The 23,532-nt window shown below is 37.6% G+C and overlaps 2 protein-coding genes across 3 annotated transcripts in view; both read right to left on the reverse strand.

Moving 5' to 3' along the window:
* DHX36 (DEAH-box helicase 36) overlaps window positions 1–8,747 on the reverse strand; it is a 44,851-nt gene extending 36,104 nt beyond the window's left edge. Inside the window, exons 1-5 of one of the 2 annotated variants that reach the window (XM_086317550.1) lie at window positions 8,430–8,568; window positions 4,870–4,941; window positions 3,308–3,432; window positions 2,326–2,557; window positions 831–869 (exon numbers count right to left, since the gene is read on the reverse strand). In XM_086317550.1, coding sequence (XP_086173676.1) covers window positions 831–869; window positions 2,326–2,557; window positions 3,308–3,432; window positions 4,870–4,890 — 417 coding nt within the window. In that variant the 5' untranslated portion in view covers window positions 4,891–4,941; window positions 8,430–8,568. Of the gene's footprint in view, window positions 1–830; window positions 870–2,325; window positions 2,558–3,307; window positions 3,433–4,869; window positions 4,942–8,429 lie in introns of both variants that reach the window. The other variant, XM_086317547.1, reaches the window with a different exon arrangement.
* A 6,605-nt stretch (window positions 8,748–15,352) lies between these two features.
* Window positions 15,353–23,532, reverse strand: part of LOC147379353 (putative G protein-coupled receptor 149) — an 83,048-nt gene continuing 74,868 nt past the window's right edge. The window contains exon 3 of the mRNA XM_086415109.1: window positions 15,353–15,925. Within this exon, the coding sequence (XP_086271235.1) occupies window positions 15,353–15,925 (573 nt within the window). The remainder of the gene's footprint in view (window positions 15,926–23,532) is intronic.

Here is a 23,532-nt window from a genome sequence, read left to right on the forward strand (position 1 = left end):
TATGTTATAAATCATAAATACGGCTTTGTCTACAGGATAAGTTTTGTATACTGTTTGAGAACAAGGAAGAATATAATTTAAGACTACTCCCTTTTAAATAATTAAAACAGAGCGAAGTTTTAAATAACTACATCAAATGACTAAAATTCAGGTACTATCTGGAAAACTGCCTACTCAGGAAAGACCTTCTTATAGATAAACATGAATATTTTCAAATTAGTAGTACTAATAAAACCATCCCACCACTACTTCAAAAGGGTGTTAGGAGTTATTTTTAATCTATGAAACAGTCTAACTTGAAAACTCACCATTTAAAAATGTATCTGATACCTCATATATATCAGAACAAATTCCAACAAAGTAACAGCCAGAAGTATTTAGAAGCAGACCATGATTCATTCATTCAAAAGGTATTTACTAGGGGTCTACAGAATGTAAAGCACTGTTCTGAGTAAAGAGGTACAGAGTGACCAAAACAGACCGTCCTTAAGAAAAGTAAAGTCAGAACAAAGGAAGACTGAGAGGTCAGGGAAGGATGGGAGACTATATTATTCTATACAGGGTGATTGTATGAGGAAACAAACTTACAAGTGAAAATTCTGTTTTTAAACTCTATCATGGACATAAATAAAGAAAAATTTTCAGTAAAACTGCTTCAGAAATGTTTTTTTTTTTTTTGGTCTTTCAACAATTCAAAAGAATAAAACGAACTTCCAAGACTATCCTTTAGGGAAAGGTTCATTAATTTATATTTCTTCTTGATTCAAAGCTTAAAAGAAATGGATTTAAGCATTTTGCAAATCACATTAAATAGTGTATATAAATTTTACCTTTTGCATTCCATACGATGGCAGCTTTTCCCTGAAACGCTGAAATTATAAAAAGAAAAAAAAAATTTTCATTTTTTACAAGAGAAATATAATCAAATTATAATCCTGGTAAATAGAATATATCATAGATAAACACATTAAGAGTCCAAAAGTATTTTTTTTTACCACATAGCTTGAGGTGTCGAGACTTATCTTGGAAAATAGCACAATGACAGGCATCAAGCAAGTGGAAAAATGTTTATCAAAAAATTGTAACTTAAAGGAAAAAAAATATGGCATATTACCAAGGATGAAAAAAGCTGAGGTCTTAAAAACACTTAAATTTTAAACCTGGTTCTGGTACTAGCTGTGCAAGCACAAAGCACAGGTAGGTCACTAAACCTAAGATTCTTTTTCCTCCTGTGAAACAGACAAGTGTAATCTGCACAGGGCTGCTGAGAGGTTTAAATGATGTGGTACACAGGAAGCATTTACAACATGCCTGACCAAAAGGAAGACCAACCACTTCTTCTCCTAACTTTCTCTGCACTAGATCAATTACTCATCTTCAATAATATCTGAGTTCTATCCTCCATACAAAGCAGAGATGGCAGCTAACACTGTGTTCCTAAGGTTATACAAGCAGCTCAGCTCTCAGGTAAAATAGTCTCAATAACTTCATCTTGAAATCTTCTCTGCCCCTAATACATATTTTCACTCAAAAGGCATCAAAGAGCTACAGCATTTGGTCCCTAGACAACCTCAGCTGATCTGTTTTAATAAGGATATTCAACCTTCACTGAGCCAAAAGATCCTTTCTTTCCTACAGGAGATACAATGATCTGCCTTTCTCAAAAACAGCAGTACATATCTGCACATTAAAGACATGGCTCTCAGAATTCCCTAGTCTCTTTAAAAAAAAAAAAAAAAAAAGTGAACATTTTATTACATCTATCTCTAGAACATCCATCCATCCACAAAGCATTCAATTTCATGTTTTAGCAGGAGGGACCTTGCCCAGGATAAGAAAATACTGAAAAAATTTCAAGAGAACTCAGTTGCCACAGTTCTGTCTTTAAAAGTGTCAGTGTACCTAAGCACATCATATGACTTTTGAGGGATTTAATTTTAACATCTGTAAAAGGAAAGAGTGGATTAGATGTTCCAGAAGAAAACAACTTTACAATTCTAACCAACCTGTCTCTTATAACATCTAACAGTCTAAAAATATTAAAGAGTGATTTTTTTTCCATTTGCACTACCCATTTCTTAAATATTTCTTCTCTTCATCATATAAACTGTGAGATAGGCTCCTTATGTGTAATTCCATTCTCACTACTTTTCTGTACTATGGGGGGGTGGGTGGGAGGGATAGGGTGGGGGTGGGGGATTCTCAGAGGATGGCTTGTTGAAAAATCTCAACTCATTTAGGTATCAGGCAGCTACCTCTAACCATAAATACATTTTTATCAAGTGTCAGAAGAGATGACAAGTAAAAATCTTTTCTTTCCATTACCTGCATTTCAATATACCGAAGGTCAGTTTTTTTCTTTTGTAAATCTTCCAATAATTGTTGGTCTAGAGTTGCATCTGGTTCATTTTCTTGCAAGAGATATTCAGAATCATGATCAATGTATTTGTCCCTGATTCTAAATGGCCTCTTTTCTTGATTTATCATTTTTTTTTCCTGATGCTCCACATTCTTTACTGAATTTGGTTTTTTCTCAGCAGGAGCTTCAGTACCATATCTATTTTGAAAAAATAAAAAAATGAAAGGTTAAATAAAGATCCACTCAAGCCCTGAAACAATAGAACAATATGCTGTTTAATGATTTCAAAATCACCAAAATCAAGTGCTTATTCTTTTATCTTAGTAGAGCAATATGAAAATACTTAGATTCTTATAATAAATTCAATTTCCACCCTACAGATAGATACTGACAGATAGGTTATTCCTTGGGGTAGTTAAACAATAAAAGTCTACCCAATAGTCATTCCTTCATAGCAATGACTTAGTGTTTTTCTTTACCTAATTTTCTGAGCCTTGTTTTATTACACAACTTCATTTTCTTCCTGCTACCCTTTCTGAGCTACAAATGGGATGCTATACTACGCAGTCCCAGAAAAACTACTTCTAATTTGCCCTGATGATAGTTTCTATGAATTTCCTACAACAGCAATTTAACTTTTTACAGATCTCCTCCACAAGAGAATTTTGGAAATACAATGGTGGGTAGTTAGAACAATAAATAATAACTTCATCAGCCTACTATGTAAGTAGATTATTCCTACCATTAAATTCTTCTGTGGGAATGATACCACCTAGATTTTTAAATCTTTCACTAACCCTACTCAATCTACATAAGAAGAAAAAATACTTTGAGGCTAAATTACACTTATAGAAGAGTCTAACAATATTTATTATCATTTTTTGCAAGCAAATGCTCTAAAACAAGTGTCACTGTTAATTTTTTTAAAAAGAATACTTTTTGTTTTACCCATGATCTTCAGGAGCAAACCAAGATATCTGTGCTTCTTCATCTTTATCATTCTTAGTTTGCACAGAATGTAGCAGCTGCACAATTTGTTCTTCTCGACGTTCATCCATATGTACTACAGCTCTCTATGTTGTGCAAAGGAAAAAGCACCCTTATCAACATGACAAAACGTGCAAAATCATCTGACAACTAAAAAAATTAAAGCAACACAATATATATTCAACAAACATATAAAAGAAAGTTAAACCCACCCCCCACTTGCCTTCCAAACACTTTTCTACTATGTGTCTATAAAATCATCTCTACTGTAACTGGTGAAGAAAAAATTATGTCCTTTACTAAAACTTTGGTGCTCTTTCTACCCTTACATTATACTGTTATTACTTTTTTCCTATCTTAAAATTTAAAAGATACAATTAAATTTAATAAACGCAAACGTTCTGATAAAAACAAAAGTTAAAAAATGCAAGAAATGTTTTGGTGGCAATGAGCATTTAAATCTCTTACATTATAAATAGTCTCACTTAAAAAGTTCTCAACTTGTAATATTAATTTTATATTCACAAAAAGGTGAGATGATTGAAAGACAAAATAGCCCCTGAAAAACATATAAAACTTTTTTGGCAAATTATTTTTAATGAGGTTTTCTGTACAATGAGGCCCCAGAGGCTGTGGCAGTTAATTCAAGAATGCTCAAATTCCAAACCTGAATCTAGCCCTTTTCTGTAGGTGTCTCCTTCCTAACCTTCTTCCAATTACATTACTTTTCACTTTACCTCACCCTCTGCCTGAAGAATCTCATACACATATTTTAGGTTTCATGACTTACCAAGGTATTTGATTTTTTGATTATCCCTTTCCTGCTCTGGACATTCTCAAATATTCTTTCAGCTTATAATTGGAAACTCCTGGCAAAGGAGACTCACAATGTTGTCCAAATTATTGCGCAGAGGCTCTGTGGACTTTATTCTCATGAGAACTGTTCAGTGAACTCCAATGGTCAAGTAATGTGAGCAGAAAACCTTTACTGTGGTAATTCATTAAGATCTATGGGCTATCTACTACTACTGTAACATGATTTAGTCTTCTCTAATACACCTTTCCTCTCCACTGGCTCCTTACCATCAGTTCATGATGGTAGGAATTGAACACAGTCAAACCTCTTCACTTTTAAAACAAAAACAAATATTTTCCCTTGAATTCTCCCACCCTTAACTTTTCTCCTTCCTTTCCACTGTAGAACTGCCTGGAAGTACCCCATTTCTGCCTCTTTCCTTCTCCAGGCACTCCACTGTAATCTGGTTTTTAATTCCACAACTCCATGAAAAGTGCTCTCATCAAGGTTACCAATTACATTGTTGCTAAATCCAAGACACTCTGAACTCTTATATTACTTGACATTAGTGCAGCATTTGCCACTACTGATTACTTTCACTTTTCTATATACTCTTTTTCTCCCTAAAGGATTCTCCTGGATTCCAAAACAACATCCACATCCTTATTTTTCTCTTCTCTGAAGGCTCCTTCCTAGATCTTTCAAGCTTCTCCTCCTCAGCCCATACCTTGTTTCTCTTGTTCTTCATTATACAGCCTGAGTGCTCAGCAGGCCAGCAGTATTGACGTCATCTGGGAGCCTGTGAGAAAAGCTGTATCTGAGCCCGCGCGAGTTCTACATTTTTACAAGATACCAGGTGATTCAGGTTTGAGAAGCAATGGTCTACAGATTTCAGGCCTGTCCCATCACTATTCCCATTCACTTCTATATCTCAACTACTAGGCATAGTCCCACAAACTTGTCAAGTGTTCACCTGCAGTCTAGATTCCTCTAGGCATCAGATCCACACAGCCTTCTACTTCCCTGAAACCACCACTTATATGCCCTATAATACCACACTTGGTGTGCTTAAGCTGATCCCATCGTTTTCCTCCAGTAAGTGTGCTCTTTGTGGTCATTAGTGTCATTCATTCACACCTGCTTTCCCCTTCCTCCAGCTAAAATCATCTTGAGTCTATCTCCTAAAACATTTGAAGCTGTCCACTTCTGCCATCCCTACTGCCAATGTCCTAATTCAAGGTGTCATTCCTCACCTGAATTACTGCAGGGGCTATTTAACTGGTCTCCCCGTCCCAGAATTCTCTCTTCTTCAATCCATTCTCTATACGGCTACCCAGAGTGAATTTAAACACAAATCTAACACTTCATTTTTGCTTAAAATGCTTTAATGACTTTGCTAGAGTTCTTAGGGGAAAGAACGTCAGAGCTCTACTTATCTTCTAGTCCAGGACCTTTCATACTGCTATCTGTGCAATGAAAGTATCGTGACCAGCATTAAAGGGAGGCAGGAGGAGAGGGCAGAAAGGTAGAAACAAAAACAAAAGCCCCAGGGCAATGTACAGGTAATTAAGTATTATTTTATGAAACGCCTTGTTCAGTTATACATAAGTACTGGGTTGCAAATTAAAATATAGTCTGTTTTCTGCCCTCCTCAGCCATGCCCTTACTTGATCAGTTCTTTGAACACATTCCTCCTGACCTCTAGGCTGTGGTGCATGCTGCTGCTTCTGCCTAAGACCCCAAGTCAAAAACACAAATATACTTTCTCAAGTTTCAGCTTAAGGGTTTTTTTTTCTAGGGAACCTACTAAGCTCTTCCTAATTTGAGTCAGGTGATAAGCCCATAGCTTCCTTACTGTACTACTTAAACATTGTATTCTAACTGCCCTATAGCACCTAACACACCACAATTTCTGTAAGGTGCCTCTAATACTATTTCAAATACATTAGAGCCTCAAAAATATCTTTTGAAACTGTAACAATGCATCATTAGAACACAGTCACTGTAAGCAGAAAGATTACTTAAAAGGTAAAGGTTTGGGAATCTTGAACGGGAAGCAAGCAATCATGCAGGGCTGAAAGTGATCAAAAAAAGAGAAGCTGAGCCAAATTATTGAAATATTTCAAAAAATTGAAATATTTAGTAGAGAAAATGGAGAGATAATTTTAGAGAATGGTATGAGAACTATAATAAAAAAGCAAAAAAAAAAAGTATGTTTATGAAAACTTTAATTACATCAGATTGGGAAATGAGCTCAGAAAGGTATGGGTCATAGAAGGAAACCTGATATGTAGAATCTAAATTGCCAAGATTTCTGGAAAACACATTAGGATGCGACTGAAATGTATAAGACTGAGACAGAAGTGACCTGGCTTTCAAATTGTCAGCTAGAGAATGAGATGACCTAAGGCTCTACAAGAGTCAGATTTTATGGGAAGGAGTAGAAATAGAAATAGAAATCATCCTAGAGATCAGTCCTGAGTGGTCTGATGTTGAAGCTGAAACTCTAATACTTTGGCCACCTGATGCGAAGAGCTGTCTCATTTGAAAAGACCCTGATGCTGGGAAAGATTGAGGGCAGGAGGAGAAGGGGACGACAGAGGATGAGATGGCTGGATGGCATCACCGACTCGATGGACATGAGTTTGGGTGAACTCCGGGAGTTGGTGATGGACAGGGAGGCCTGGAGTGCTGCAATTCATGGGGTCGCAAAGAGTCGGACACGACTGAGTGACTGAACTGAAGGCTCTACAAGAGTCAGATTTTATGGGAAGGAGTAGAAATAGAAGACCAGGCAGTTAAGATTCAGGGAAAGACAACAAAATAGTGGCTTGATCTATGGAAACTACTGTGGAGATAGGTGGTTAGAGTTGAGATATATGAAGGAAAACAGATTTGCTGAAATGAAAGAATCAAAACTAATCTCATTTTGGCCTTGACAAATGAAAAACTGGCAGTGACTTGTACTAAAATGGAGAAGGTTTTGGGAGGTGGCGGAAGTCAAGAGTTTAGTTTATAATCATGCAATGTACAACTGGCTTCAGGTGGAAATAACAGATTTTCCTGATTTGCTTAACGTTTCACCTGTTTAGTTCTTATTTTTTCAACTAGACTGTAAGTTCCTTGAATACTTTTCAGATCTCCATAGCAACATGCATAAAACCTTGTGTGAAAAAAGGGTAAAAAAAAATTTGATAAAGAATTCTTGGGAAGTTACTATGTATATTCTCAAATACTAATCATTCAATCATTCTCCCAATTTCAAGACAACTTAGATGTGCTTCCCTTAACTTTAAAAAAAAGTTTGCTCGATGAATACTCTAATTATTTGCATGTCAAATAAATATGTCGTTTGAAGAATAATGGTAAATTGTTAAGGTAAATGGATAATGTTCCCCCGAAATTCAATAAAAATGACATCAGTTCAGTTAGATAAAAGGAAAACAAAGAAATGGGATAACTGAAACACAGAAGCCTAAATGGTGATTCAATCACACTCTGCATCTAATATGAAAGATGCTTTTTAAGTAGTTTTTTAAGTAGAAAGCTACTGTAGAGCTCATATTAAGAAGACTTAGGTTTAATCATATATACATAATTATTACAATAGGCCACTCGGGGAACTTTAATGGGTCCTTTACTACAGACAGGTGTTTAGTATACAAATCAAAGCAACAACTGCCAGCTGAAGACAAAAGACCAAATCAACTCTCGAAACTTCTTCCACTTCTAGGATCCTAGGTTTCCTTCTCAAAGAGCTCCTAATCAGCAGAAATCTCCGCAGCCCATCGTAATAATAAAAAACCTAAGTTTGTGCCTATCTTAATACTAAAATGAAAGCTGGAAGGATCTACATTCAAAATAGTGCTTTTTGTTCCACGCAAACCTGTATTTAATGTATAAAACCGCTATTTTAGAGTTCATCAGGCAAAGAACTTAAAGTAACATAACAGAAAGGGTAGCTACAGATACTACGTGATACCCAATAAAGTTAATTCCGGATGGACCTTCAATTTAATATTTGGTTCCCAGTTCTCTGTCTTTCAAGCAAAGTGTACTCTTGGCCCGCATAAACCTCAACAGCTCCAGGTAAGATGCACGTGGCCAACGTTTCCGCTACCGCTCTAGTATCCACTACAGGAAGCTTTAGCACTTGCACTTCACAAAGCACATACACCAGTTTAAAAAAAAAAAAAAGTTAAAAAAAAAGGGGGGGGGGGTGGGCAGAAGGCTGGAAAAGAAACCTGTCCAGCCCCATCCTCCCTCCACTACCGAGTCTCAGTTTACCTCCTGCCTCTCTGCTTCCTTGTTCTTCTGGCCTTGTTTCTTCGCGTACCATAAGCCGATTTCGCGGCCTTTCAGGTGCCCGGGATGTCGGCCTCGGCCGCCTCGACCACCACCTCCGCCGCCGCCACCTCCAGAGCCTCGGTTCCCCCCATGGCCTCCTCCATGGTTGCCTCCATAGCTTCCTCCGTAACCCCCGCCAGAGCTGCGGGGGCCACCATCGCGGCCCCAGTTCTGATGGTAGTCATAGCTCATTGTCCCAGCAGACCTCAACTCGTGAGTACCTGCAACCGCTGGAAATGGCGACAGGGGCCGGAAGCCGGTGAGCGTCCACTTCCGCTTTGCTTCCGGCGCCCAGCGCAAGAGGGAGGGACATTAAATGTCACAAGCAGACGTTTCCGGTGACGTCACAGGACGTCGGCCCGGGAGGTCCCCGGGTTGGCTCAGGTGAAATCTGTGTTGTGCTCAGAGATATTTACCTTTATACCTTTGGAGGGAGAGGCAGCAGGAGGCTTATAGGTTTTCTTTCTGGAAGTCCAGCATGTGAAGAAACGGGTTTTGGGTTCTAGTTTATTCTCTCGGGAGTTTGCTTCCCAGTAGGCCCTGTAAATGTCGGTTGGCACAGTAAAAGAACCTGTGAGTCGAATGTTTTTCCCCCTAAAGTCTTTAAGAAATTAATTCCTTTAAAAATTTTTGAACTAGTGGCTATGGCATGAAAACAGCCTCGCACCTGTTTCAAATCAATGATTAAGTATAAGAACGTTCCTGCCTCTCTTAAAGGATTGTCGTCGTTTACTACCTTTATCTAAAGGCATAAGATGAGCCTGCTTACCCAAATTCAGTGTAGAGCACTTAGGCAATTTAAGTAAAACAGCAGTTGAAGATTCCTATGTTTAGGTGAAGCTGTCTATTGCTGATTGAGCAGGCCATTGAGTATCTTCCACGAGCTATTCTTGAATAATCAAGTGGCTTGGCTACACAGGCTTGCAAATTTCCCTGGGACTATCCGGTTCATTTATACATATACTGATTTAAAGGTGCTGGAGATATTCACTCAACAAGACAAGTATGGCATCAACTTTCATTTGCTTGCAGTATTTAAGAGAAGATAAAGGCAAAAGAAATGTACATTGTGAGTTAAAGGAAAATGCCATATGAAGGGGTTCAGAATACTTCACTGTGGCAGAAAACATTATTTTGAACCGTAGCAATTGAATTCCTAAAATCTTTTAAATGCCTAAAAACACAGCCTCCCAGAAGAACTCAGATCTTTATTGTCATAAATCCCTTCCTTGGGAGAGTAATCAGAGAAGATGGACTAGATGGACTTTTGTCACTGGAGACTGCAAATCAGCATCACACCTAAAAAGACTTGGTAACAAAAATATCTTCCATCTATCCTCATAAAAGCACGTTTATGTTTCATAAAAACCATTTGTTTTCCCATAAATAGCTTTCTCCTCCTTCCCTTCTCTAAAAGATGATACATAAGTGCCAAGTTCTAACCCCTGCCTTGAGGCACAATTCTGTGAACTCCTGTAGATATGTGATTAAATCTGTTTTGTGTGCATATGGGTGTGCTCACCTGTGTCTGACTTTTGTAACCCCATGGACTGTAGCCCACCGGGCTCCTGTGTCCATGGGGTTTTCCAGACAAGAATACTGAAGTGGATTTTCACTTCCTTCACTTGCTAATCCGTCTTTTGTCAATTTAGTATGCCAAGTCCCAGAGAACTAAACATAGGAGAGTAAAGGAAAAAAAATTTCCCCCACCCACCAATAGCCGTGAGATGTTATGGAAAAAGAATATAATTTTGGAATCAGGTTCTTTCTAAAGAATGAGAGAGTAAGCAGTAAATTATTACAGGTGGATGGAACATTGTGCTTGAAGAAAGACGATGGAAATGTTAGAGAGTGAGAAAATTCCACACTGAAACTTAAGAAATTGATGGTTAAGGCCAAAGTGATAGAAAGGAGCCTGGCCATAAAAGACCTTACATGTCACAGAAAGAATAATACATTTTAAATCAGGGAAATATTTTTTTGACTGCTTTGAGTAGAAAGGAATGGAGAAGGCAAGAATGTATGTAGAGAGACTTAGGCTGTGATTTTGGGGAGACAGAATGGGATGACAGAACAAGATGGAATATGGGAAGGACTGGAATTAAGAAATACTAATGAAAAAAATATGATCAAGATTTGGTAATTCACTTGGATGTGGAGAATTAGAGGAAAGGGTCAGGTGACTCCTAAGTTGAAGATTTGAAAGATGATCCAACGGAGAAGTACTGTATCCTAAAATATAAAGAACATAGGATGAGGAAGATTTTGGTGGGGGGAAGTTGGAGGGCGAGGCTTGAGTTAATATATATAATTAATAATAGTAGAGTTTGAGCACCTATGAAACATACGAATTGATGTCTAGAAAGCAGTTGGTTTTATGAGTTAAAAGTGTAGAGAGAGAAGACTGAGAGTGTATGTTTGGGGAGTTCTTAGCTAATATTAAAATTATAGGAATGGAGAGTTCAAATAAATGTACCCGTTGGGCACACCTGATACACAAGTATGTGAATTTTTCAGTATAGGAGTAGATAGTCATTGGAGATGATAGGAACAAAAGAAGAAGGAAATAGTGTGGATTGTTTGAGATAATGTTTCAAATGACACCAGAGAGCTTGCTCTCTTTCCTCAGAAGGAAGGCCCTGTGAGGACAGAGGCTGTCTACAAGCCAAGAAGAGAGCTCTTACCAAGAACCAAATCAGTTAACACCTTGATCTTTGACTTGCATCTCTGATGAAATGTTACCTTAATCAGCGAATGCTTTCCTCACTGAAATATTTGAAAACAATACTTCTTCTGTCATTATTCCTTTATTCTAATTTTTAAAAATTACATCTGGTGCCTATTTTATGTCAAAATACTTAGCATTACCTGAGATATATGCATGCTGCTGCTAAGTCTCTTCAGTCGTGTTCGACTCTGTGCGACCCCATAGACGGCAGCCCGCCAGGCTCCCCCGTCCCTGGGATTCTCCAGGCAAGAACACTGGAGTGGGTTGCCATTTCCTTCTCCAGCGCATGAAAGTGACACGTGAAAATGAAGTCGCTCAGTCATGTCCGACTCTTCTCGATCCCATGGACTGCAGCCCACCAGGCTCCTCCCTCCATGGGATTTTCCAAGCAGGAGTACTGGAGTGGGGTGCCATTGCCTTTTCCGGACATATATGCATATATACATATATATGTAGTGAAGCTCTGTATATGACCTGTATAAGAGCTGTATATGACCAATGTACATATATGTAGTGAACAGCTTAATCCTATCCAAAGAGAGGCCTGACCTTTGCTCTAAACCCTTGGAATGTTATACGTGATAGAAGTGACTTTGAGGTCCTTAGATCAGCCAGATAGTAAAAATGTGATTTAGTGTAGTACCTTTGAGTTATTCATTCCATATAAGCTTGACCTCCTGAGGAGATGGAAACTGAGATCAGTCTTGTGAGCAGTCAACCATCTTTGCCCTACTCCTACACGATGAAGTCCCATTAAAGACTGCACAACAAGATTCATTCCTTATTGGCAATATTCCACGTGTGTTGTCACACATTGATGCTAGGGAAGTAGTGCTGTTCATGACTCCTCAGGGAAAGGAAAGCAGAGGCTCCATACTTAGGCCTTTTTTCTGGATTCTGCTGTATGTGCTTCTTCTCTTGGCTGATTGTGATCTGTATCCTTTCCTTGTAACATACCATAACTGTGACTATACAACTTTCAAGGAGTTCTATGAGTTCTTCTAGTGAATTATTAAAATTGATAGTGGTTTGGGGAACACCAGAACTCACACATGATGTCAGATGTGAGGAAAGTCTTTACAGCCGAAACCAACACAACATTGTAAAACAACTATACTCCCCAAGAAAAAAGGAAGTCAAAGAAGTCTCGTGTGTGCTCACAGTCTATTCACAGTATATATGTGTATATACACACACATTTTTTTTGTTTTTTTTGCAAAATATTACATAATTATTACATAGTTATAATCCTGTGTACCTAGAATAATTTTTAGCATGAAATAGGCATTCACTAAATATTATGATGAATACATGAATGAAAGTAGCTGAATAGTATAAGAAATTAAGAGAAAATCTATTTATTAAATTCAGTACTACAGAACTACATTGAGAAAAAAACTTCCAAACAATGCATTACCAAGCCTTTTAAAAATTGTTTTAATTAATACTGTGATATTTGCTATCTTCAAAATGGTTGCCTCTGTCAGTCATAACTCTTGGAAGTCTTTGGGATTATGTAATATGCTTTTATATTATTGGGAAATTATAGGTATTATGACTTTTCAGTTTATAGGAGTCACCACCAGGTGGTGATATTTTTATTAAGTAAACAGTTTTTGTCTTCAGCTATATCAGTCTGTGTAGAAAAGAGATAAACTATATGAAGTAGAGCATTTATTAATAATAAGAACAATATAACAATGCAAAGGTAATATATTTAAACATAGCACAAAATATCTATAAGGATATGTCCTATACCAGAACACATTTTTACAATCATAATCACATTAAAGAGTAAGCAGATTTTATACTGGTGTAGTCAAACTTTCCCCTCTCTTAACAGGGATTGATAGGAGCCGTTCATGCTTTGGCATAGGCCCCTGTAGATTTTTCTTGAGATCCACTTCCTGTTGCCTTGGAGTTTGAAGTGTTACAGGTTACCATTGTGATGCTGATTAGTCTATGGCTTGAGGGTAAATAATCCTGGTATTGTATCAATACAACAGAATTTTTAAGTGTATCCATCATATAGTTAATTCAACAACCAAAGACAATTAAATGGGAATATGCTAGTGTTTTTTTGTTTTGTATTCAGTTCCTCCGGCATAGGCCCAAGTCCAGTGAAAAGAAAATAGCACACAGGAGAGAAAGGGCTGTTACTGTCTTACAATCAAGTCCTTATGTTCATTAAACCTTAATTTTTGTCATCTCCTCCTTTCCACTCAAAGTGCTGCATTTCTTCATTTTTATTATGATTCTGTTTGTAATTTCCTTGCTGGTAGAAATTATACTTTAAGCAGCAAAATCACTTTTCTGTTTTATAAAGTTATACAACTAAGTTTAATATATCAAAACCCGTCTTTTACAAAGCATTATTAGAATATTCAACTTTTGCTTTTATAACAGGCATTTAACACTGTTGATTTATACTGTCAGATTAATCTGGCCATTTGTCATATATTAAATTAACCCTCAAGTTTGATCTTAAAAAATATTAAATGAACTACATTTGTAGTGAATACATCTGAATTATTTTGAAAATGATTTCTTGGTAGCAAAAAAAATAATCTAAAGATAAAACAATCTGAAGGATTATGTGAAGTAATTTAGCGTTCTGATTCAACATAATGAAATGGGAGCCAAAATAAATCATTTAAAAAAATAATTCAGTCTGTAATTAATAATAAAGATATGTGAGTAAAGTGAGAGAGTACAAAGTTTAAAAATGTAGAATGTCAACTTAATAACTTTGAAAAATAAACATTTAAGTAATACATTTAATATATATTTACACAAAGATCAGAATAAAGCAATTTAAAGAAAAATCACTTCTTAATTTTTGATACGTATGTTACTATTATTCTAACAAGGTGATATCTGCATTTTTGCAATGTAACACATTTAAAAATTAATCTTGAAACATATACCTCACAATCAATAAATTATATTGAATTGTTTCTTTGCTTGAGGCACACACATCTTTGGGAAGGAAATGAAAAAGCACCTAAACTTGGAAGATAGGTGAACTAAAATTTTCTACACTTCAAGAGCAGCTAAGGAGGTTTGCCAAATCTGCAGCTTTAGAAACAGACCCTTTAATTTGGACTTAGAGGATTTTTCCTCTGCTCTACACAGAATTTTGTTACTCTACTTGGGTGTACCTCACAGAACTTGGAGTGTTTTTTTCCTAGTTTCTGTTCAAATAAACAAAACACTTCTAGAAATGATAAGTATATATTTACAACATTTTCCAATATGTTTAAGAGCTACTTCCAATTCTACTTCTAACATACAATATATTTATTTTAAGAGCAGTCAACATACTGAAAAGATGAAAGGAGAACACTCATATTTAAGAGAGAAATAAAAAAATCAGTAAACAATTTATACTTTATAGAAATGAAGGGAACAACTAGGTACAGACTAGGGACATGCATGTTTCAGAGTTGGAAGCTTATTTGCTATTTTATGCAGGAATGTATTTCCTAGATATCAGTATGAAGCTAAAGCAATAACTGTAATAAACTTGCTTTGCAAGCCACATTTAGGCAAGCCTCTTCACATATAACCCACTCCAGTACTCTTGCCTGGAAAATCCCATGGACAGAGGAGCCTGGTAGGCTACAGTCTATGGGGTCACAGAGTCGGACACGATGGAGAGACTTCTTTTTCTCTCTTTCTTTCTTCACATACAACTCAGAGTTTTGCTACATTCTTTCCATTCCCAAAATGTCATTTTCCCCCTTGCAGTAAGGGCCAACATTATGTGTCAAGACACACGCATGAGAACAATATTTTCAATGACTTTATACAATTTTCTGTTTACTCTGAGGTTGACAGATATAGGTGAAAACATTAGTAAACTAGACCAGGGTTTTGATTTAGAAAAGATTTTTAGAAATCGGATAAGAAACAGAACCTTTTAATTGCCACAGTGAGTGATCTATAAGTAACACATCAAAAGCACTTAAGTGTTTGCACTAATTTCAGCTGTTTGTGCTAAAAATAATTAAGTCTGTTAAGCTTATGTAAACCAACAAATAATAAAGAAAATCAATAAGCCTCAGAATAAAGGTGTTAGTTTAGTCATTTGAAGTTGCAGAGCCATTCTTGCCTTTATCAGGCTAAATGATCACTAGTCACCCTTGCTTTCTTCTTCTCTTTTCCGATAAGCTTTATTTAACAGCTGGATTTCCTCCTGGTAGCCAACAGTCTCTTGGCTCTGCCTTTTACTGTTCTGCCTGTGTGCCTCCACAGTGTCTGGAATGGAGATGTTGATATCACCATCGGGATTAGTTGTGGGTAAAAAGAGAGAATATGAGGCTGTTTCCCCTAAATCACAGGAAACGAATCTGTTCTCCTTCCGTGAGTAGCGTAGGGAAGGCGATCTGACCTGCGTGGAGGACTGGCTGATGTTGCTAATGATTGACACCGTGTCCAGGGCCTCTTCATTATCACAAATTTCAAGAACCTCCAAGTGTATTTTCACACTGGTGTCCGCAAATGTGGAGGCAGAATCTTCTGAGTTTGGTTCATGGCCAACACTTTTGGATCGGTAGACTTCTATTTTCTTAGAGGCTGGGGTTATTTTTTGCCCTTCTGCGCTCACCTCATAGGTAGACAGAGATAGGGTTTTCCCGGTCGGGGCTTGGAGAGACACAGTCCCCTGGAATGCGCACAAGGGAATGGCCAGAGCACCTCCGGAACGCTGGGGACAAAGACAAAAATGGTTATTATTGAAAACTAGTGTCTAAGAGGGGGCCATTTCATTTTTTCATCATTTTTTTTTTTTTCATGATAATGGTAACATTATTCTGGTTCAGACTCATTTCCATGGAAACCTTTTACAGATAGGGATTGAAATTCTGTCATCAAAGCTCTGTACTTAGTTTCTTCTAGGTCAAATACTACATCTAAATGAGGGCAGTCAGAAACCTACCTTTGAGGATAAGGGATCTATTTCTACAGTTGAAAGCAAAGTGTGTGTACTGTGGCCAGCAGGAGTTGGGCAGAATATAAGGATAAAATCAAATGTATGTATACACTTCGGAATTGCTTTTATATTTTTGTTACATGTTCAGTTTTGTTAAAAACTTTTCATAGGTTGAGAGAAGTGCAGACTGTGATTTGAATGCACTTTCCCTCCCTTTGTATGCCAGTAAGTAAGTAAGTGAAGGCACTCAGTCGTGTCCAACTCATTGCGACCCCATGGACTGTAGCCTACCAGGTTCATCTGTCCATGGGATTTTCCAGGCAAGAGTACTGGAGTGGGTTGCCATTTCCTTCTCCAAGGGATCTTCTAGACTCAGGGATCAAACCCGGGTCTCCCGCATTGCAGGCAGACGCTTTAGCCTCTGAGCCACTAGGGAAGCAGAGACAGTGACAATTGTGAAACTGTGGTTCAGATTAAATATAAAGAGTATTTCAACTGCAGATTTGAGCATACAGTGCTCAAATGTGCACAGAGGAACCAAATGTCACCAGAACTGTGTGGTACAGTGTGCTTACTTTTCCACAGAGAAATCACAGTCATTAAAGTAAACCTGGTAATAGAGAACTCCCCCACACCCCTACAAAAATTTATATTACATTTTAAAGTATTAAAATTTTGGTTTTAAACTGTACTCACCACTGAGAACTGCATAAGAAATAAAGATTAATTCTTCCAATAGTGTGTAGTTTATATTATTGATTCATGCCTTCATACTTTCAATTGACTTTTTTGATTACATGTTCGTTTTAGACAAGTGACAGTGTTAGTCACTCAGTTGTGTCCAATTCTTTGCAACCCTAAGGACTATAGCCCACCAGGCTCTTCTGTCCATGGAATTCTCCCAGCAAGAATACTGAACTGGGTTGTCATTCCCTTCTCCAGGGGATCTTCCCAACCCAAACTTGGTCTCCTGCATTGCAAGCAGATTCTTGACCATCTGAGCCACAAGGGAAGCCCAGTTAGTTTCAGAAGAAGACAGTAATATGCAAACTTTTAGAGCATTGGTTCTAAAAGCTAGATCTCCAGAGCAGCATTATCAGCATCAGCTCATAACGTACGAGAAATGCTATTTTTGAGTCCGACTCCAGGCCTACTGAAATAAAAGCTCTAGGGGTGAGGTTCAAAATAATCTGTACTTAGCAAGCCCTCCAGGCAATTCTATCATGTGGGTAAGATTCACAACCCATTGCTGTAACTAAAGAAATGTCGTTAGTCCAGAAGAAGGTGGGGTAAGGGGATGGTTAGCAGACACTTTATATATATATATATATATATATATAGAGAGAGAGAGAGAGAGAGAGAGAGAGAGAGAGAGAGAGACTGGAATTACTCACTGGACCAACTTAAATGTTTCTTTCATCAGGGAAATGGGCATGAGGGCTCATAGCATTTTGTCAATCTAGGATGATTGCCCTTCCCAGTTTGCCTGTGGCTGTCTCAGTTCCAGCACTGAAATTCCTGCATTTAGGAAGCCTCTCAGTCTGAGGAAAATGAGGACAGTTGGTCACCCTATTTGCCATGGACCTATGAGTGGCTAGGGGAAGCCTAGAATTGGGATCCTCTATTAAGGAACAGTGTGGATTCTTATCTACTTAGGTAAAATTTTTAAGGGAGAATGCATCATGAGCTTCATTCAGGTGCCTTCATATCACACCCATTGAATTTAGGGACCAAGAAAAATACAGTCTAGGACACGTGAGACACATCACTAGTCTTTCCCAGTTAAATACTAAAGAGAAGGCTTCAATTCTGTTTATCCATAAGAGAACCTGGGGACCTAGATTTAAGGCCTTGCACCATAAAGGGACATAAACTTTGAAAATTTACACCATAAAGTTAAGTTTGCTCTTCTACTGAGGCAAAGAAACAACTTTACCAATTTTACTTGTATGACTGAAACAGGAAAGACAGAGAGACAATACCTAAGTTCAGTACTGCAGCAGAGCATCGTTAGAGTGGTGGCGACTTTGGGTAAACTTTATTTATTATGTATTCATCATTTGTTAAACATTTCTGAATACTTTCTGTAAGATTCTAAATTTTCACTACATGCATCCGAAGACCTCACAGATGACTGAGTGGGAAAGATGTGTAAAAAATAAAAATTTCAGCTTTATCTATCCTGATAGAGTAAGGAGGTGGAGATCAAGACCATCCCCAAGAAAAAGAAATGCAAAAAGGCAAAATGGTTGTCTGAGGAGGCCTTACAAATAGCTGAGAAAAGAAGAGAAGCTAAAGGCAAAGGAGAAAAGAAAAGATATCCCCATCTGAATGCAGAGTTTCAAAGAATAGCAAGGAGAGATAAGAAAGCCTTCCTCAGCAATCAATACAAAGAAATAGAGGCAAACAATAGAATAGGAAAGACTCGAGATCTCCTCAAGAAAATTAGAGATACCAAGGGAACATTTTTTGCAAAGATGGGCACAATAATGGACAAGAACAGTATCAACCTAACAGAAGCAGAAGATATTAAGAAAAGGTGGCAATAATACACAGAAGAACTATATAAAAAAAGATCCTAATGACCCAGATAACCACAATGGTGTGATCATGATCACTCACCTAGCACCAGAGATCTTGGAGTGTGAAGTCAAATGGGCCTTAGGAAGCATCACTACGAACAAAGATCCTGGAGGTAATGGAATTCCAGGTGAGCTATTTAAAATCCCCAAAGGTGATGCTGTTAAAGTGCTGCACTCAATATGCCAGCAAATTTGGAAAACTCAGCACTGACCACAGGACTGGAAATGGTCAGTTTTCATTCCAATCCCAAAGAAAGGCAATGCCAAAGAATGTTCAAACTACCACACAATTGCACTCATCTCACGCGCTAGCAAAGTAATGCTCAAAATTTTTCAAGCCAGGCTTCAACAGTACATGAACCGTGAACTTCCAGATGTTCAAGCTGGATTTAGAAAAGATAGAGGAGCCAGAGTTCAAGTTGCCAACATCTGTTAGATCATCGGAAAAGGAAGAGAATTCCAGGTAAACATCTACTTCTGCTTCATTGACTACACTAAAGCCTTTGACTGTGTGGATCACAACAAACTAGAAAATTCTGAAAGAGATGGGAATACCAAACCATCTTATTTGCCTCCTGAGAAATCTACATGCTCGTCAAGAAGCAACAGTTAGAACTGTACATGCAACAATGGACTGATTCAAAATTGGGAAAGGAATATGTCAAAGCTGTATATTGTCACCCTGCTTATGTAACTTGTATGCAGAGTACATCATGTGAAATGCCAGGCTGGATGAAGCACAAGCTGGAATCAAGATTTCTGGGAGAAATATCAATAACCTCAGATAAGTGGGTGACACCACTCTAATGACAGAAAGCAAAGAAGAACTAAAGAGCCTCTTGATGAAAGTGAAAGAGGAGAGTGAAAAAGTTGGCTTAAAACTCTACATTCAAAAAACAAAGATCATGGACCATGGGATCACTGGTCCCATCACTTCATGGCAAATAGATGGGGAAACAATGGAAACAATGACAGACTATTTTCTTAGGCTCCAAAATCACTGCAGATGGTGACTTCAGCAATGAAATTAAAAGACGATTGCTCCTTGGAAGAAAAGTTATGACAAACCTAGACAGCATAATAAAAAGCAGAGACATTACCTTGCCAACAAAGGTCTGTCTAGTCAAAGCTATGGTTTTTCCAGTAGTCATGTATGGATGTGAGAGTTGGATCATAAAGAAGGCCGAAGGCTGAAGAATTGATGCTTCTGAACTGTGGTGTTGAAGAAGACTCTTGTGAGTCCCTTGGACTGCAAGGAGATCAAACCAGTCCATTCTAAAGGAAATCAATCCTGAATACTCATTGGAAGGACTGATGCTGAAGCTGAAGCTCCAATACTTTGGCCACCTGATGCGAAGAGCTGACTCATTAGAAAAGACCATGATGCTGGGAAAGACTGAAGGCAGGAGGAGGGGATCACAGAGGATGAGATGGTTGGATGGCATTACTGACTTGATGGACATGAGGTTGAGTAAACTCCAGGAGATGGTGAAGGACAGGGAGGCCTGGCGTGCTTCAGTCCATAGGGTTGCAAAGAGTCAGACACGACTGAGCAACTGAACAACAACAGTAGAGCTAGGACCTCTGCTAGATTTTATGTAGGGGTGTCATTTGAAATTGATCTTAAGAATCAAGAAAAGATTGACAGTTTTTAAAGCCTTGCTTTCTGGGTAGTAAGTTGTGAGTTTAAGGGCCAACCTAAAAACTTTCCATCCTGAGAAAAATCCAGAAACTTCTTTTCCTTTTCTAAATCAAAACTGACCAACACATTATTTAATCAGAAAATTTGGCTGTCATTTAATAATGTGAATTATATGTACAGCCTTCTTTATTCTGAGAGCTAGTTAACATGAAAGTGACCCTTCTTACATTATACTTTATCGCAAGGAAAAAAAATCCCTATATCGGTACTCTAAAAATTGTTCCTAAGTTTTCTCATTAGCATGGTACATTCTATAAACAAACTCCTATGGAGTATGCTAGTTTAAAAAAGATGGGATGAGAAAACTAAGTTGTCAGTGCCCAGAAGTATTGGCATGTCTCTTAAAAAGAATTTTCACTGTGTAATCAACAGTGTAGCTATATTTTTATATGTAACCAACTTGCATCACTGATGAGCAGTTAATATCAAAGCAAAAGCAAATATGACATTTTTTGTATCTGATTTTATACATCTAAATACTGCAGATTTCAATAGCTCCTCCATGCTAACCTTATTTTTGAATGAGAAAACAAGCTTTACTGAGTTATCAAATGACAACTCATTAAAACTGGCATTTGAGAGGTGCATAGTGCCAGAGTTTAGCTAAGTATGAAGACTGGTTATTCTGAAATAGTACAGAGTCCCCAGTTATCGAAATTATTTTGTGAAATATTCCAAAGGCTATGATTGAGAGTTACAGAAGTAAAAACACAGAGGCAGATTATAAAGAAATATATCTGAGCATACTTTATACTCATAATTCAAAGTTGGAAGGTTAGTTTCAGGAAAATCATACTGTTACTTTAAGCTAATTCAGTAATTTAAATTTTACTGGTTATGAAAGTAATATATAAGTTGTTTAGAGTTGTATATGAAGTACAAGAGTAAGGAGTTTACACCAAATTTTGCATGTCTTTAAGCAATATCATAAGAGGTTTATATAATTTTTTTCTTTTGTCTTTTATTTAAGTTAGAGAAACATTGCTCTAAGTGAGAGAAAATGGATCTTGAACTAATGGAGCAATAATAGAGATTCAAGGAGGGAGCTGAAAGAATTTGAATAGAACAGCAGGATTTTCCACCTCTTTTAGGATATGGAAAGTGAAAGTGAAAGTCACTTGGTCACGTCCGACTCTTTGCAACCCCATGGACTATACAGTTCATGGAATTCTCCAGGCCAGAATACTGGAGTGGGTAGCCTTTCCCTTCTCCAGGGGATCTCCCCAACCTGGGGACCTGGGGATTGGACCCAGGTCTCCTGCATTGCAGGCAGATTCTTTACCAGCTGAACCACAAGGGAAGCCCAAGGATATGGAAGGAGGACTATGGTTATGGAAGAAGGACTCAAATGGAGACAGATTAGAAGTAGGAGAACAGATCGATTTGTATACTGGGACTTGGCTAGCTGGTAGGTCTATAGTAATGGAATGAAGAGACTCTCTTAAGAGCCCATAAAATGCAGAGTACTGAAGCTTATAAACAATTGGATTTCCCTGTGATTAGCTGTATAATAGACCCAGGCTGGACTATTACGAAAATATGGAAAAGCAGCACCTAACCTAGGTGAAGTGAGGGAAAAGGAGGCCTGAAAAAAAAGTTCAAAATAAATAGGAGACAGAAGAAACAATGGTTCCATATGGGAAAACTCTATGTTTAAATATGACAATTTTCTTTTACTTTATTGATTTAATACAATTTAATAAAAATTCCAATGGAATACCAATGGACTTTTATTTTAGAGCATGAAAAATTTCTTCTAAGATTTATTTCAAAGAGTAAATGCTTATGGATAACCAAGAAATTTGAAAGCAGACTAATGAGGGGACTTTGCAAACATGATATGAAGCTATGTAATTAATACAAGATGTTAATGGCAAGATTTGATCAAGCAAGTCTGAGTCAAGAAACCAGGCATAGGATGTCACGAAGATGGCATTTCAAAATAAGGATTCAAGTGGGCCTTTACATATTATTGGCTATTCACTACAAAATGAAATCAGACTCCCTTTTCAATATGCAAAAATTATTTCTTGAATCTTAGTAATTCTTTAAAAATCTGAGTGAAGAAGATCTTTGCAAATCTGGAATGAAAATTAGAAATGACAAAGTCCAAGATGGACAGGTTTGATTGCAGAATAATTAAAAATGTGTAGGGGGCCTCCCTGGTGGTCCAGTCCCTAAGACTCCGGACTCCCAATGCAGGGGGCTGAAGTTTGATCCCTGGTCAGAGAACTAGATCCCACATGCTGCAATTAGAACCCAGTGCAGCCAAATAAATAATAAATATATATATTTCAAAATGTCTGTGTAGAAGTATATGCTGAAAGCAATGGTAAAGACAATTGGTAGTCTTGGAGATAATATTTTTGTAGCACATAGAAGATAAAATTTGATAGTCATAAATATGACCTTATTTGGAAATAGAATCTTTGTTGCTGTTGTTTAGTTGCTAAGTGCCGTCTGACTCTTTTGCGACCCCATAGACTGTAGCCAGCCAAGCTCCTCTGTCCGTGGGATTCCCCAAGCGAGAATACTGGAGTGGGTGGCCATTCCCTTCTCCAGGGGATCTTCCCCACCCAGCGATTGAACCTGTGTCTCCTGCATCACAAGCGGATCCTTTACCAGTGAGCCACCAGGGAAGCCTAGCATCATTGTAGATGTTCTCAAATTAGGATGAAGTCATACTGGATTAGAGTAAACCTTAATCCCAAGATTTTGGATATAGATTCACATAAAGAAGGTGAACATGTAAAGGATACAGCATTTGGAGTTATGCTGTCATAAACCAAGGCTCCTCTAGAGCCTCAGAGGAGCATAAAAACATGAGTCAATAGATTTCTGTTGTTTTAAGCTATCTAAGTTTGTGATAACTTGTTACAGCTGCCCTAGAAAACTAATACAACGTTTTATGCAAAGAAGCACAAAAATAAATATGCATATAAATGTTTTGCTAAGTTGTACAACTGCCTATTGCCTATGGAGACTGGAACTGTTACAAGTCTGTCACATCCACATAGAATGTAATCTCCTCAAGGGAAAGGAACATTTCCTTGTTGATCTTAATTTTCTCTGCTATCTCTAACAGTGGCTAGCACATG

Source organism: Bos grunniens, chromosome 1 (assembly GCF_055505025.1).
Source record: "Bos grunniens cultivar Pamir isolate PY7600 chromosome 1, Bosgru_T2T1.0, whole genome shotgun sequence".
In the NCBI taxonomy this organism is placed as follows: Eukaryota; Metazoa; Chordata; class Mammalia; order Artiodactyla; family Bovidae; genus Bos; species Bos grunniens.